This window comes from Portunus trituberculatus, chromosome 43 (genome assembly GCF_017591435.1).
Source record: "Portunus trituberculatus isolate SZX2019 chromosome 43, ASM1759143v1, whole genome shotgun sequence".
NCBI lineage: Eukaryota > Metazoa > Arthropoda > Malacostraca > Decapoda > Portunidae > Portunus > Portunus trituberculatus.
Window position 1 is genome coordinate 20930002 of NC_059297.1, and position 17371 is coordinate 20947372.

At 35.8% G+C, this 17371-nt stretch overlaps 1 protein-coding gene across 1 annotated transcript in view; it reads left to right on the top strand.

Moving 5' to 3' along the window:
• Positions 1–17371, top strand: part of LOC123518339 (transcription factor SPT20 homolog) — a 50276-nt gene that overhangs the window by 7073 nt on the left and 25832 nt on the right. The window contains exons 3-9 of the mRNA XM_045279102.1: positions 712–888; positions 4101–4385; positions 4577–4672; positions 9348–9419; positions 9706–9792; positions 14500–14925; positions 15488–15580. Coding sequence (XP_045135037.1) covers positions 712–888; positions 4101–4385; positions 4577–4672; positions 9348–9419; positions 9706–9792; positions 14500–14925; positions 15488–15580 — 1236 coding nt within the window. The remainder of the gene's footprint in view (positions 1–711; positions 889–4100; positions 4386–4576; positions 4673–9347; positions 9420–9705; positions 9793–14499; positions 14926–15487; positions 15581–17371) is intronic.

Consider the following 17371-nt stretch of genomic DNA (forward strand, 5'->3'; position numbering starts at 1 on the left):
CTCTCTCTCTCTCTCTCTCTCTCTCTCTCTCTCTCTCTCTCTATGAGTGGAACACTGGTCAATATTTCAAGTAATGCATAAGTTGAAGAACAAATTAATGAGAAATATTCTGGAATTTGTTGGTGAAAAGAATGAGAGTGAAATGATAGTTAACTCTTATTAGTAAGGGAGATAGTTAGATATGAGAGCAATCTTGTGTGTTATGGATGAAATGGCTTTAATTATAATTCAATTAGGAGAGCCCAAAAAGTAAGATAAACTATAAAAAGTGTAAGGTTTTCTTATAGAGGAAAACATAGATATCTTTATTGTACTGCTGCTTAAGTGACTTTGTGAAAAAAATTATGAAGAATGTTTCTTCTGTGGTTTTTAAGGAAAATCTTAGGTGTACAGTAATTTTAATGACGGGAAAGTTGAGGCCAGCCAAAAGTGTACTTGCATCATGGTGATCATGATGTAGTAAATTGGAGTCACATGTTTACCTTGATACCCTATTAGGGTTATAATTGTAATGTGTTAGGTTGGTAATCTTGCATCCTTTATGTTTCAGTGTTGGTAAAGTTGGTGAGCCTGCTGGATAGATGGACAGGAAACTACATTAATGTTAATTTCTAGCCATCCTTCCAGGATCTGTTAGATATTTGATTTTGATATATTAAAAAAAAAAAAAAAAGAATTTGGATATCTACATGTTTTCTCCTCTACTTATAGTTGGAACACTTGGAAAAACAAGTAGAGCAGGAGGAAGAGAAAGAAACACAAGTAGAACAAGAAGAAAAGGAAGAAAAGCAAGTAGAGCAGAAAGAAAAGAAGGATGTGAGTGATGAAGAAGGAGAGAGAGACAGTGAGGAGGAGGAAGACAATGAGAAGAAAATCATTGCTGTGAAGGTCAGTGGATGTTTCTTCCTTGAGTTACTCCTAATTATTTTTTTTTCCTGTCCAGTCATTCTTCATTCTTTTGGGAGTTAGGTAATACACATAGCTGTGCATAAAGCAAATACAGGCAACCGCTGCTTAATGAATGAGTTATGTTCTCTATAAAAACGTGCGAATTTTCGTTAAGCGAACCAATTATAACAAGTTTGACCCTTGACTTGAACTTCCATTGAGAGTAAACAAAGTGAGAATGCATCATAGTACAGTAAAAGGTTTAATGAAAGTAAAAATTATGAAATTAAACATTTAAGCAGTTTAATTTAAGACTAAGTCATTATAATGTACACTAATGTATGTATGTAGGTAACTTTATAATGTTGATGATCTTAAATTTATGAAGGGAGGGAGAGTGGAGCGGGAAAGACGCTAGCTGGCAACCTGTGGAATGTAAACAAAGGGCGCATCATTGTATCGCATACAAAAATTATGTACCACATTTCCACAAGGCTTTCCATTTTATCCATTGCAGAGTCATGAGTTCAGGTGATTCTTTTTGCTTGTAAAGAAGATATGGTCTCACCAGCCTTCTTAATAGAGCCTGCTGACTTGAAAATAGTAGAGACAGTAGATGGAGTCAAGCCATGGTGGTGAGCAATGCTATTAGTTTTCTGGCCTCTCTTATGTCTGTGAATAATATCCAGCTTCACTTCGAGAGTAAGAGACTTCCTGGTCTTCTTAGCAATGCTAGGCGACATTCCAGGGTGTTTTGGTGGCATGTGGAGTGAGGGAAGACGGGGTGCTGCTGACACTGTTATTGTTTGGAACTAGGGGGAGTGAGTGGTGCACGTTTTATCCATGAGAGGCGCTGGTGGATTCAAAAGCCTGTTGGCTTGCATGAGACGGCGGGGGTTTCAAACTTGGAAAAAATGACCTGAATAAAATTTTGTTAAAGCAAGTTTGGTGTTCGTTATACGAACACCAAAAGAGTGCTCTGACAGTTGAGAGAGAGAGAGAGAGAGAGAGAGTGTCTTGTTAGCAAGTAGAGGGTGCAGGGCAGTAATAGGAGGCACAGAAGCCTTCACAAAACTTGTTTCCTGTGCCAAGTAAGTATAATTTGCTCAGCGGGCAGAGGGAGAGCTTGATGTTTCCGTGCAAGAAAGACACGTCCTGGGAGGAAGCTCCCCTGTTGGTGAACCCACTGACGTCACTAGCCCGAGCTCTTTTGCCCTTAGAGCTGCGTGTAGGTCGATCTTCTATTTTATGGGCCTTGGATACAACAAGGGAAGATGTTGGGTGAGGCTGCATATGTATACGAACAATACATGTACAATGCTTTACGTACATTATTGTCATTATTACACACCAACTTACCGAATTATTGTACGTACAGCATTAATAAATGACGCCACAGACCCCGTGATATAGCGAAAAATCCGCAGAACGTATCTACGAGTATGTATAAAAACCACGAAATTCGAACCGTGAAATAGCGAGGGAACACTGTAGTTCCTAATCCCTATGGCTTTCTTGGTGCTGATGGTGGTGGCAGAGTTGCACCTGAGGGAGTAGATAAGATGTAGTCTCCCATCTGCCTCATATGAACACTATTATATTTGACTTATATACATGTATTTTCTAAAATGATAGCTAAGTGAGACAAATAGCCCCTTGCAAGTTATAGAAGCTTTATGGGCAGTGGTATGAAATAGAAAATATGAAATATAGAAAAAACATTTAATCTATATGAAAAGAAAAGAAAATGTAATATGCATTTACATACTATATACACATTATAGGTACATTCATAGGTATATGCATGTATACAAATACACACTGGTACTTTTTCTCATATATATAAACGACATGCCAGAGAAAGTGAACAGCTACATAAATCTGTTTGCGGACGATGCGAAACTTTGCAGAGTTATAAAGCAAAAAGAGGATTGTGAAATACTGCAGGAAGACCTAAATAAGATCTGGAAATGGAGTAAAAAGTGGGAGATGGAATTCAATGTGGACAAAAGCCATGTCATGGAAATGGGAAAGAGTGAAAGACGACCAGTGGGAATCTATAAGATGGGAGATGGAGTAGAACTAGAGAAAGTAAAAAAGGAAAAGGACTTGGGAGTGACGATGGAAGAAAACAATCAACTGGTAAGCCATATTGATAGAATTTTCAGAGAGACATATAATTTGCTAAGGAATATTGGATTAGCATTTCACTACATGGACAAAGAAATGATGAAGAAATTGATAAGTACTATAATAAGACCTAGATTGGAATATGCAGGAGTTGTGTGGACCCCCATAAAAGAAACACATAAGGAAGTTGGAGAGACTACAAAAATGGCTACAAGAATGGTTCCAGAAGGGATGACATATGAGGAGAGACTAAAGGCTATGGATCTACCAACCCTGGAACAGAGAAGGAGAGAGGGATCTGATACAAGTTTATAAATTGATTAACGGAATGGATCAAGTGGATAATGAGAAACTGATCCTGAGAGAAGAATATGACATTCAAGCACAAGATCGCATAGTAAAAACTGAGGAAGGAAGATGTCTGAGAGATGTTAAAAATATAGTTTCCATAAAGATGTGTTGAGACTTGGAACAGTTTGAGTGAGGAAGTGGTGTCAGCAAAGAGTGTGCATAGTTTTAAAGAAAAATTGGATAAGTGTAGATATGGAGACGGGGCCACATGAGCGTAAAGCCCAAGCCCTGTAAAACTACAACTAGGTAAATACACACCTACATCTATGCAATTAAATTTAAACTTACATTCATATCCATGCAGTAAATTACAACACATAATAATAATGATAATAACGATAATAATAATAGTAATAGCAGATAATAATCTGAGTTTAATGTAATATTATAATACTTCTAGTGTTAATGATATAATGATAGGGTAACATCAGTGATAATTATAAGGATCATATGTCATAAAACCCTTTATCTTACCATGATATCTTATTTCATTAGTTGCATGCAAGTTATTCATATCATCTATATTACTTAAGGGCCAAATATTTGACATAATGCCAACACCAATACAAGCGAAAATAGGGCTTCAGTTTATTTCTCATTATGATTTTCCCCATATGTTTATTAATTTCTATCTTGTGTATTAATATTTAATGAGTTTTTTTTAGGATACCTGTTACTTCTCAGATGCAAAATCATACTGTAAATAACTAATGATAATGCCATATTTCAAGGTATTTCATGAATGTAAATCGAGGGAAGATGGCAAAGAAGAGGAAAAAAAGAAGGAAGAAAAAGAGAATGAAGTAAAGGCAGTTAAAGTAGAGTCACTGGACAAATTGGACTTGAAAGAGAAGGAGAAAGAGGTGGTGCCTGATGATGAAGACAAAACAAAGGATAAGAAAGAATATACGAAGGAAGAGGAAGTGTCTGATAGTGAGAATCTTAGTGATGGAGATAATCAAAATAGTCAACCTCAACCAAAAGACGGAAAACTTCGTTCTCGAGGCTTTGGTAATGTGAGTTTTTCCGAGTTTGCTTTTGTTTATTTAAGTTTTTTCTTTGACTGGGAATTTGTCCATGTGTATCCTTATTGGATGTATTAGAATATGGATAAATTATTATTATTGTAATTATTATTTTCATTATTATTATTATCTATTTCAGCTTTACAAATGCATATACTCATATAAATCTTGTTATCATGCAGGCTATGAGTCAGAATTGTATGAACAATGAGGCTTACCATCAGCAACATTATCCACAAAACCAAGAAATGTGGTCCCAACAACATCAGTACCCTGCGGTAAGTGATTATTCAGAGGAGAGGAGAGAGAGAGTGAATAATTCTTTGCTAGCTAGTAAGTGCCTATATTTACAAAGTATAGAGGAGAGAATATTCACTATACACTGAACTATAATTATGAAGTATTATGAAAATGATAATATGGGGCTAAGCTATTAGAAGGTTTAGTCTCCTTTATTTATTGAAATTATTAGTGTGAAGTCCTGTGTGAAATATTACTTACCATGTGTTGTTAGTCCATGATGTAAGTAATTCTTCAAAAGCAGAACTTGCTGGAGTCTCTTTTTCTATTCCATGTTTAGCATTTAGGTATTATCTTATAATGATTTTGTTTTAATAGGCCTTGGTGTAAGAGGGCAAGGAATGAGCCAAGGAGGGAGGAATTGTACCCTCCCATATAGTTTCCCTGTCTGGGGGAGAGAGGCAGGTAAAAAGGAAAGGAAAGAGGAACTAAAATAGGGAAATGAGAGGGAGAGGAGGATAAAAAGGAAAGGAAAGAACCACGAATGGGGAACTGTACCTGCTGTATGATCTCTTCTCTCATGTGTAGGGATATGGAATAAGGAGAAGGATAGGGAAATTAGGAGGATAAGGGTGGAACCATAGGGCCACAGTTACTTGAAACTCCTTCATAATCCCTTTCTGTTCCATTACCAGTGGTAATTGTCAAAAGCAGTCTCCTTTGTGAATACCTTCCGATAAGCATCCATTCATAGCCTCTGCCATTTCCTGGGATCCCCCTCACTGCACTTGCTTGGTTTACTTCTAAACTTTCAATACTTTCTCTATTTTTGATGTTGTTGTTGACATGTGTGTGTGTGTGTGCGTGTGCGTGTGCGTGCGTGCTTTCTTTCTATGGCCTATAGGGCTTGTAGGTTTTCCTTGAAGAGTATGGGAACTGCTGTCCAGCTTCCATCTATTAGTGGCACAAGCAATTTTATTTATAGTGGCACCCATATTAGGGGCCATATCACCACCCAAGTACATCTTTGGTGTAAGGCAATTACACCTCCACCTAGAACCTGGTTATCATGATGACATGTAGGTAACTTTAAACCATTCAGCAAATGACAAAGTTTCAAGGTGGCATGTTGTGGGATTTGAACCTACACATGGACGTCTGCCCAGTCCCACGCTCACCACCTTATCCACTATGCCATCTGTTGGCATCACGAGTGCTACCTCAAAACTTCAATGTGATCTCTAATGAGATCTTTCATATTTGTAGCACTGACAATGTCATATCCATTGATGTTTAACTTTTTCGTCATCTGAAGTAGCAAGTCCATAGATGCCACTACATTGTCTCTCATGTATTACATTGAGCTCACTGCCACTTGTTTCTGTGACCCATGGGAGAACCTTTCTCCACCTTTGTTTCACTGTAGTAATATTGTCTAAAGCTCTCTATAGCTTTCTTGATTCTAGAATTATGAAAGAAATTCTATGCTGTCATAATTTACTTGGATCTGGCTGGTGCTGGCAATGCTGCTTAGGATGTTACCATGTATGTCTGATGCACTGCTCATGAGTGGTGCAGGGCTCTATCTTCTGGTGCAGTGTTCAGTGACATTGTTAATTGAAATACATGAAAGTAAACAATAACAAGTAGATCTACCTGTGAATGAAAACAACTGGAAGAATGTCATGGAAATGTGTAGAAAATATTTTCAAATAACTGCATGCAGCATTTCCTGAGACACTGTTTCACTGATAGGGCAATGTGATGGGAGTTTGATCAGGTTTGGGTAGTGCTGCAAGGTTGTGGTAGCCAACCGTCCAGGAAATGCAGTTAACACTTCTCACAGGCATCACTGAACAGTATTGGGTTGCCTTCTCATGTGTTTGGCCTAAAGAAAATTTTGCTGTTCTTTCCTGGTGGTTTCATTTCTGTATTTATTTTTAAAAACTAATTAATTAATTCAGTAAATTTTTATCTTATGTCTATAAGACTATCTTTTTCTATGAGTAGGATAAAGTGTCCAATAGGTAGACAAAAAAGCATGGAAAATTTTCTTCCCATGATTTTACTCTTCCCCAAATTTCAGAAGCATGTTATGCTTAGTTTCATTTTGTGCAGTTTTATGTGGTACAAAGTGTTTGTAAATATTGTTATTCATTGTTTGTGTCCAGTACATATGCAGGTGGTCCAATAGGTACTCTTGCCTTTTAACTCAAACACTATAATAGCGGAGTGGATCCTCTCTACATATGATATACTTTATTCTTTGCTCTAGTAAACTATATAAGTATCATTGAGACAACGTCTACAACAGTGATTTCTCTGGTTTATCATGTGTGTTACATATACATGACTTTTGGTATGTTATTAAATGAAAGGTTTAACCTTGTAAATGATACATACAAAAATCACCATGAAAATGCCTAGAAATATTAAAGAAACATTCCTTCTTCTAGGGCAAAAAAAAATTTTTTGCCAAATAGTTACTAGACATACATGCTATAAGTAACTTAAGAGTTAATTCTGGTTCTGACTTATAATGTGCAGGGCACTACATTTAGTGCATAACACACATATTTTTGGTTGGTTGGTGGCGAGGAAAGGGATCCAAGTGTGGAACGGAGGGAAGTGAATCAAGTGTGTCTGTTGGTGTTGAGGTATTGTTGTGATAAATGATTGTATATTTGTTTAGAGAATGTGTCTATTGTACTGTTGTCTAAAATACAATGAGGAAGTCTCTTCAAGTCCTTTGTGGTGTGTGGATAATATGAGTTTGTATATGTCTGTTAGTATAATATTTTTGGTATGCTTGCTTGTGTATGTTATGAAAATGTTCATTGTTTGTGCCGTGGATCAGTGTCACTCATCCTCAAGAACCCCAGTGTTCGGTTGGCTTTAGAGCAGTTGGAATCTATGCAAGTGTTGAATTCAAGGTCTTTGGAAAGATGAACACCAATGAATATGCAGTGCGTGGTACTCAATAAGGATGCGTGTACATTTTGGGCACCACGCACTGTGTACATTCTGGACCTTTCTTTGGGTAAGTTAAATTGAATGGTGCTCTGACAGTTTCAGAGGAAAGTGACTCAAATTCATCCCTATAGTAGAGATGGCCTTGGAATGTCATACAATGTGGTTTATTACTTTGGCAGCAGTTTGATGAAATGGATACTTATTGGGCTTTGATATTTGGGATCAGTCTAATAGGTATGCACCAACCTCAGCCATTATCTTTTACTTCTAGGCAGTCTTGATGTATTTTTCTTATGCATTGCATGACAAAATGAACCTACAAATAGAAAAAAAGATAAAAAATTCAATTAGAAAATTAGTCATTTAAACACACAAAAAAGTTGCAACCCTTTGATTTTCATAAGAAAACTGTTTTTTTAATATCTTCACTTATATTTGTTGCTGGATCTCTTTAGCCATAACAAACCCAACTGTTGATATCTGTTGACATGAAGGCATAATGGTTAAGCTTAAAAATGAGACCAAATTTTAATGCCAAAGTGTCATATCTCATGGAGATGTTTTTAAATACCAAGTGCATACCGAATGGACTGATGTATACCTATTGGACACTTTACAGGGTCAAGAGAAAGAAAATAACAGAGTGTTGACTATACAAAAGGCATCATTTAATGTGGCATTTGCTTTGTGATGTTTTATTTCAATCAGTCAATCTCTCTCTCTCTCTCTCTCTCTCTCTCTCTCTCTCTCTCTCTCTCTCTCTCTCTCTCTCTCTCTCTCTCCTGTGTTGTAGAAAGGATATGGTTCCAGTGAAAATAAACTTTTAAAAGAGAACCAATGATAATTGAACCATGAAAAACTGGTTTCACTGTATATGGAGTCTTTAGCTTGACCCAAGACAGAATATTGGTTCACTTGGCAGCAACTAAAACAGAATGTAAATAGGACACCTCTGTAGCTGTCATCATACGTGCTATTTGTGCGTCATGGCGTGCTACTTGTGCTTTAAGATTCCAATCAGAATCATCATGTGGATTTAGTAGATATAATGCACTATTAATTGCTGATTTGACTATGGTATAGATCTTGTTACTTAGGTTTGCTGTTTCCCTCCATATGTTTCCTAGCTATCCTTTTATGAAGTGGAAGTGATCAGCTATTTCCCTGTGTAAGCTTGTCAAAAATATAGATAAAAAAGTGTTTTATATCTGTAATGCTCAATGTTGCAGGCAAATACTATCATAATATAGTTTCCAAGTGGTATGTTAATGGAAGAGTTTTATGAGTATGTCAGTTAGCACCTGTCACTAAACATTATTTATGACTACCTGCTATTTTATTAATCATACAATTGTTGTCAGAGTTCAAGTTACCTTCTGCACTCATTTCTATAGTTTTGTGTTTTGCTTCAGTCTCAAGTCTTATGATCTAACAATGTCCTTACAAAAATCTGATTATTGATAGATCAATTATCAGATCAGAGGACTTGGGATTGAAGGAAAAAACACTAGACAAGTGAGTGTGATGCATTTTTCAACCTTTGATCTTGACTGTAGATTAATTTCATTTAGTCACATAATAATTCTTTGTCAATTGATAAAGTATTGATTTGATGCATCAGTTAATGTCCATGTATTACATACTGTCTTTAGCCTCCATGCCATTTTTTATGATTTACTCTTCATCAGCTTTATTTCCCAACTCTATTGTATTAGTAACTCATATTTATTTTGTTATCAGTTCTTGGTTCCCCAGCATGTGGTACAGGAGGGAGGCTATCCTGGCTCTTCTCCCACTGGTGCTTTGGATAAGGTGAGTAGTATAGTACTTTTGTAGCATGTATTAGACCCTCAAACACATTTTGGTAATAAACATATAATTAAAGATAATCATTTGCATGGAGTCTGCAACTAACATCTAACAATTATCATCAAAAGTATGGTGGTATTTTCTCAATCAATAGCTCTAATCCTCACTCTCTATATATTATTTATTTCTTTCATTTATTCTAATAATATTCTTGGCTGGCTGTCTTGGCTTTTGTCTATGTAGTTTAGCTAATCTTCTTTCCTTCTATGTTTTGTATGCTCTCAACCAGTGGCATGGAAGTAGTCAGCTTGATGCACTGAGTGACAATACTTTCATCCAAAGCCTTGGAGAATACAGCCCTGCCTCCTGTACCTCAGTTAGTATATTTATTGTTATTAGTATTTGTTGTTAATTTTGTAGTGAAGAGCAAATGTGAGATTGAGAAGAAAAAAATATTAGTGATTTTACAAAGCAAGGAATATTTGGTGTTAAAAGTATACAATATTCTATTGTATATTTTCCAACGTTTTACAAATATCATTATATTGTTATGATTAACCCTTTCCTTCCGGTGCTTAAACTATTTTCCCGTTTGCTATGACGGCTAAAAATGGTAAACCTAGAAATTGTCAGAAAACTGTTTGAATACTAATAATTATTTTCTCTTTGTTATTCTGAATACAATGATGTACTTTGTAGCTCGATGTGACCTCTGAAAGTTCAGTTTATGCCTTATCAAGGATTCCTCCTCCCGCTGTGTGATCCGTCTTCCAGAAACATCCTGGAGAGCGATGACACCGCACGCACACACACTCTCTCTCTCTCTCTCTCTCTCTCTCTCTCTCTCTCTCTCTCTCTCTCTGACAAGTTACCTTCTACCATTTTATTATAAAATCGAAGATAATGAAAAAAAATGACATGAAAGAATGATAGGTAATTTTTTTTTTTCACTTTCCGAGTCCTCACTAATGTCTGCTTTCTTCAGTTTCTTCTTCTAAATATTCACTGTCACTGTCTTCAAACTCAGAAGCACTGCTAAATACATATGTTCTGTCATGCTCCATGGTGAGTTATGATCTGAGATCCTTCGCTCTTATCAGGGTGTCTCTTCGCACTTGATCATGGTGCTTTCCACCTGGCGGGTCGCCCGGAGAAAGGGAAAATAGCTAAGTTACCACTAAATTTCCAGAGCTAGTGACAACACTACATGTGGAAACATACCAGACACTTCCACTCACCATTTGACTCGAGAAACCACGCTTGGAGCTCAAAATTGAGGTGCGAAAATTCTTGATTACGGGTATGATCGCCGTCGCTACAGACGCATTGATGCAATCGTATATATACGATTGCCGGAAGGAAAGGGTTAATGAATGTTAGCTATACACACAATAGAAATTGTCACATTAATGTTATTTCTAAGATGTGAGGGAAATAAAAAAAATTCAAATACATTTTTAACTGCATTTCATGGTGGTTGATGCTTTGCCCTTGTTGCAGCCAGCTACTCATATGAAAATTGAGAAAAAGAAAATGATGGGTAGAATTTGTTGATATATGATAAAATAGTTCATGGAATGGAGTACTTGAGAAAATTTATCATAGAATTAGTTTATCTGATGACTCATACCAGGTATTATTATACATGATTACTAATTATTATTATGTATAGAGAAAACATTATTATTATTATTATTATTATTATTATTATTATTATTTTTGTTACTGGGGAATATCGGTTGCCGAACTTAATTAATTCCTGAAGGCCGTTCATAAACCCAAATGTTTGAAAATGGAAACCATTTTCTTCTTAGGAGTCAATGTTAAGTAGATTATTCTGTTCTTGGATCCAGACCTGCACTTGAGAGAACAACTTTGGCATGTACCCTGGGTCCTTGCTACATATAGCCTGTATCAAACGCTTTTGTGTGCTTCTCAGCTGGAATAGTGGGTAAGATGATGAGCGTGGGATCAGACAGACGTCCACATGTAGGTTCGAATCCCACCATGTACCACCTTGAAACTTTGCCATTTGTCAAGTGGTTTAAAGTTACCTACATGGCACCATGATACCCAGTTTCTAGGTGGTTACATCAAAGATACGCTTGGGTGGTGATATGGACCCTAATATGGGTACCACTATAGATAAAATTGACTCATACCAGGTATTATTATACATGACTTCTAATTATTATTATGTATAGAGAAAACATTATTATTATTATTATTATTATTATTATTATTATTATTATTATTATTATTATTATTATTATTATTATTATTTTTGTTACTGGGGAATATCGGTTGCCGAACTTAATTAATTCCTGAAGGCCGTTCATAAACCCAAATGTTTGAAAATGGAAACCATTTTCTTCTTAGGAGTCAATGTTAAGTAGATTATTCTGTTCTTGGACCCAGACCTGCACTTGAGAGAACAACTTTGCATGTACCCTGGGTCCTTGCTGCATATAGCCTGTATCAAACGCTTTTGTGTGCTTCTCAGCTGGAATAGTGGGTAAGATGATGAGCGTGGGATCAGACAGACGTCCACATGTAGGTTCGAATCCCACCATGTACCACCTTGAAACTTTGCCATTTGTCAAGTGGTTTAAAGTTACCTACATGGCACCATGATACCCAGTTTCTAGGTGGTTACATCAAAGATACGCTTGGGTGGTGATATGGACCCTAATATGGGTACCACTATAGATAAAATTGCCTGCACCACTAATGGGTGAAAACTGAACAGTACCTCCAAAAAAACTCTTCAAGTAGACCTACACGTGCTATAGGCCAAAGCTTAAAAAAAAAAATCTGATAGCAAGACATTATATGCATATCTTCCTGACAATGTTTATCATGCATCGCTAGTTTTCCTGAATAGGTGAGACACCTCTGTGTTGCAATCAGCTATTATGACAAATATGGTGGCAAAACAAACATCTCATGGAATCTTGTGATCCCCATATTACCATACCAACAAAGCATTTTGAAATCATTCTCTTTAGTGTTCCATATTTGTAACAAACTTTTACTTATTTTGTTTTTATTCATATGGCAGTTTATTCATATTTTTATTCATATAACAGCAGTATTATTTCCAAGATGCTTTGCTGTTATAGTGAGTCTCAGGAATCACAAGATTCCGCGAGATGGTTGCTTTGAACACCATATTTATCCTCACTGCTGATTGCAGCACAGAGGAACCTCACCTATTCCAAGACAGCTAGTGATGCATGATAAACATAGTCAAGAAGATCAGAACATGCTGTCTTTCTGTCAGTTGGATACTGTTACTATAACAATGATGATCCTTTGTTTATTCCACCTGAGAGGCACACAAAAAGTGTTTGGTAAAGGGTACGTGCTGCAGGAAGTGAGGGGTGAGTGCTGAGTTGCTCTCTCAAACACAGGCCCTGGGATTACAGACTGTATGGATTAATCTATTTTCCATGGATTTTTCACCAACTGAGTTACAGTAAGTACAACAACTGAGGCAATTTTTGAGCTTGAAATTTTGTTTGGCAAATGATTTGTTCTAAAAGGGAGGTGTTCTGCAACTGAGGTTCCACTGTATTATCATTATTATTATTATTATTATTATTATTATTATTATTATTATTATTATTTTGAGAGAGAGAGAGAGAGAGAGAGAGAGAGAGTTTAGGATTATGTGAATAAATGCTTCAAATAACAAATACCTAAATGTATAGAGAGGTGTGAAAATGAGTGAGGAGATTTAGATGGTTTTGTGGATGTTTTGTTTGGTTACCCTTCCCTGCATAGACATCAGATAGTTACTTAATTGCATTATAATCATTATCATTGTTGTAATTGTCATGACCACTGTTATTGCATTTTCAGGATGATGTTTATTCATTATTGATATCAAACAGTACTATTATGTCGTATTATGTCAGATAGTTACTTAATTGCATTATAATCATTATCATTGTTGTAATTGTCATGACCACTGTTATTGCATTTTCAGGATGATGTTTATTCATTATTGATATCAAGCAGTACTATTATGTCGTAAACTGAGATATTGCATGGTATAACAAGGCTAATAGAAGCTCAAAAATTTTTCATATTTTGATTATACTGCTAATTATTTACTTATCATTACTATCAAAGTTCTGTGCTTGCAATCTTGTACAATTTATTTGAAGTTACTTTGTGTGGCTTTATAATATCTCATCAGCATAATAATCATCTAATGTAATCATCATGTAAAAACACAATCAATATCAAATTCATAAAACCAGATAATATTAAATGAGTAGAATTGGCATTCAGTAAAAAAAACTCATATGATAGCATTATATCCATTACCAAAAATGTTCCATAATTAAGTAAATCTTTGCACACCAGACACCAAAAGCTTATCATAGTAAATGTAAATTATTAGGTAAACATCCTACTCCTCTCTCAATTTTTCTTGACTGCATTATGCATTATTGAATTATTCTCTCTGTTGATTTATATATATATATATACAATAATTTTGAGACTGCCTAATTCACTCAAAAATTTTAATTTTCAAAACATTTTCCTTATCAATCATTTACGTTTCTCATTAACGTATAGGATCCTCCCACGGGCATTGTAGTTGTTACAGAACACCAGTCAGTGTATGGGGACAGTTTGATGGCAGTCATTAAATGAACATTAGTATCTATCTATAGGCTACTGTTTTCTTTTTTTCTGGTGCTTCATGCCTCTTGACCAACTTTACTTTCACTTTTTCTGCATTCTTCCTCTGCCTGTGTCATTACTGTTAATCCCCCTTTTTGCCTGAGGCTACTTTCCCAGGTAGTTTATGGCTTTATCTCTGGATCTTTATGTTTTTGTTTTCTCTGGTTTACTGATCCTGGACATCTGATAGTAAGATATAAATGACCTTGTTATTCTCTTTACTTTATCCATCTCCATTTATTCTTTATTTTTACTTCTCTCCTCTTTTCTTCTTTCTTCTTTATATTGTCTTTTTCTTTTTCTTTTTTGTTTTTTGTGACAATTATGCAATGGTGTGGGATTATCACTGTGGAGGATTGATTGTAATTCACTGTTAATATATCAGGTTGAAGATGACATGACCAGTGTGTCATATGGCTACAGTGCAGAATCTCCACTGGGTTACCAGAATGCCTTACCCATCAACAGCCCTCAGTATCAAGAAAGCCAAGCCTCACAATACCAAAAATACCATGACTGCCAGCCTTTACTCTACCACCAACAGGAGGACAACCAAGCCTTATCCTTCCACCAGGGGCTATCGCAGAACATTCAGTACCAGGAAAACAAAGCCGCACCCTATTACCAAGGGTCACCACAAATTCTCTCACCACTGTCATACCAGGAATCACCATCTCCTATACAGATTCTCTCCAACTCCCACTTAACTCAGAGCCAGGGGACACACCCAACATTCCCCACTCCCCCAGTTAGCCCACAACCTACCACAACTTCAATTCCTGTCAGTCATTCAGAAGATGATATTGAAGAGGTAAGAGAAAAAAAAAGAAGGAAATTAGTAGCAGGAGGAAATCTTTGATAAGAGAGAGAGAGAGAGAGAGAGAGAGAGAGAGAGAGAGAGAGAGAGAGAGAGAGAGAGAGAGAGAGAAATTGATTGATTGATTGATTGATTGATTAAATTTTATTATTTTTTTTATGTAAAGGGGAAAACTGGCTAAGGGCAACAAAAAGAGTAAACAAAAATGCACACTTGTCTGTCAGTCCTGAGCAGGTCTGAGAGTTAGTCAAAAGAAGAGTGCTAAATGTTTTGAAACCTCCCTTTTAAATGATTTCAAGTGTAGGAAGATGGAAACACAGTAGCAAGTAGGGAGTTCCAGAGTTTATCGGAGAAAGGTATGAATGATTAATACAAAATTTTGTCCTCCTTTCCCCTATTCTGGTTTTCTCTGCTTGCATATGTTCTCAACTATTATTTCTCACATATTTATTCCTTTACTTGTTTATTATAGTTTATCACAAAAAGCACCTATTCTTTTATGCAACTTGCTTTTATTTTTATTAATTTTTCTAATCTCATTTAATTTTTTTTGTAGATCATCAGCTACGTCATGGATGAGGTTCCCCTGGAAATTTCCCACAATGATAGTACAATTGAGAGTATCATAAGGAATCTCTTGGAAATTCGGGTAAATTTCTTGGACATTTTTAAAATTGTATATGAAAATATTTGCTGTAGTATGATAATACATTCAACTCTGTCATCATCGTCTTAATTGTATTTATGTTGTCTTGTAGATATTCATTTGAATATTCAGTAAACCAAGATTTCAAATTAGACATTGATTTAACAGTATAGGTACATAATCATTAATCCAATCTCATGAATTTTTAACATCTCTTTATTCTGAATGTTTTCCAAGTGAGATAGGCAAATGTCACAAATGAAAAATTCCAGAAGTGATGTACAACTGTTTTGAGACTCATGTTAGGTTGTCTACTTCTGAAAAGAGCTCGGATAGATCCCGAGCTACTTCATGACATGTGTCAGGCCGTCAGCTACTGGAAAGAACTCATGTTCTGGGCAATCTACAACTGTTTTAAGACATGTATTGGGCCCTTAGTTGCTGAACGTGACACCACCTGCCAGCCAAATTAGGTCGGTGCCAGCTCTCTGTCAGCAGCCTTTATGTCAACATTTTCATGCCTCCATTACTATCTACATGTTTGCTGCTATACTACATTTTGAAAATGTTAAAAAGACCTGCAGACACCCCTATGGACAGTAGTAAAAAGAAAAAGGAATTATTTGTCTTAACAATGCTTCAAAAAAGTCAGGCTGCTGGAGCAATTAAATGTTTTAAGACTTTGTGGTGACAAGGTGTCTATTGATCATGACAGCCAGAAATTTATTGGTTTGATAGATATTTTGTGCCAGTGGGTCATATCAGTTACAGGGAACAAGGACTCAATTCCAACTACAAAGTTTTACTATTCATGGACAAGTATTCTGCTCATTCTCCACCAGAGCTTGTAATTAGAAAAAAAAATTGTTTATGCCATGTACTTTCTCCAAAATGTGACATTGATTGAGCCATGTTACTAAGGTATTCTCAGATCTTTGAAAACTAAATCTAAAGATGGTTTTTATAATGACATGCTGGCAGCAGTAAACAGATGTGTGGGTGTGGGAGGCTTCCAAAAGAAATATACCATGAAGGATGCAGTGTATGCAATTGCCAATGCATGTGAGCGCAGAATTAAAGACACGCTTGTGAATGAGTATCAAATCAGAAAAAGATGTCAAAATCTCCTTGCATATGTGAAAACGTACGTAAAAATATGCCAGTAAGCTAGAAGAAGATGGTATTGATGACGTTTTTATACTGATAATGATGCTCCAGTTGTTCATTCTATTACTGATGGTGAAATAGCTGAAATGGTTCTTCATCAAGGTGATAATAGTGATTATTATGAAAATGATGTGGTTAACACAGAAAAAGATGTTAATAGAATAAATAGATGCCATGGTAAGAAAGTGTGATGAACTTATTGCATTTGTCTCAGAACAGTGTACAAATTCAAAGAAATTGATGCAGCAAAAATCTTTATTGATCAGGCAGATGTCAATTGAAGAATCTTTATAAAAAGTTATGCTGCCAGGGTCCTCAGCTGCATTTGATATTCATTCTTGGTAACCATATAAAATATTACTTTTTTTCCAGTGATGTCATTGATGCTGTGATTAGTAATTACATCATCATTTGATGGCTCATAGGTTTTTGCAGACACTGAATTGAAAATAAAATTAAAAGATAAATGAGTGGATTTAAGCTCAGAATATGAAGTTAAGGATTTACACCTTATATTTGAAGACTCACATTCATTTAGATCATTATTAGAAGCCAATATTTTGCATTTAAAAAGTTTTGATCTTTGCTTGTAGCCTACATACTTATCCTGTTGTGACTTGTAAGATG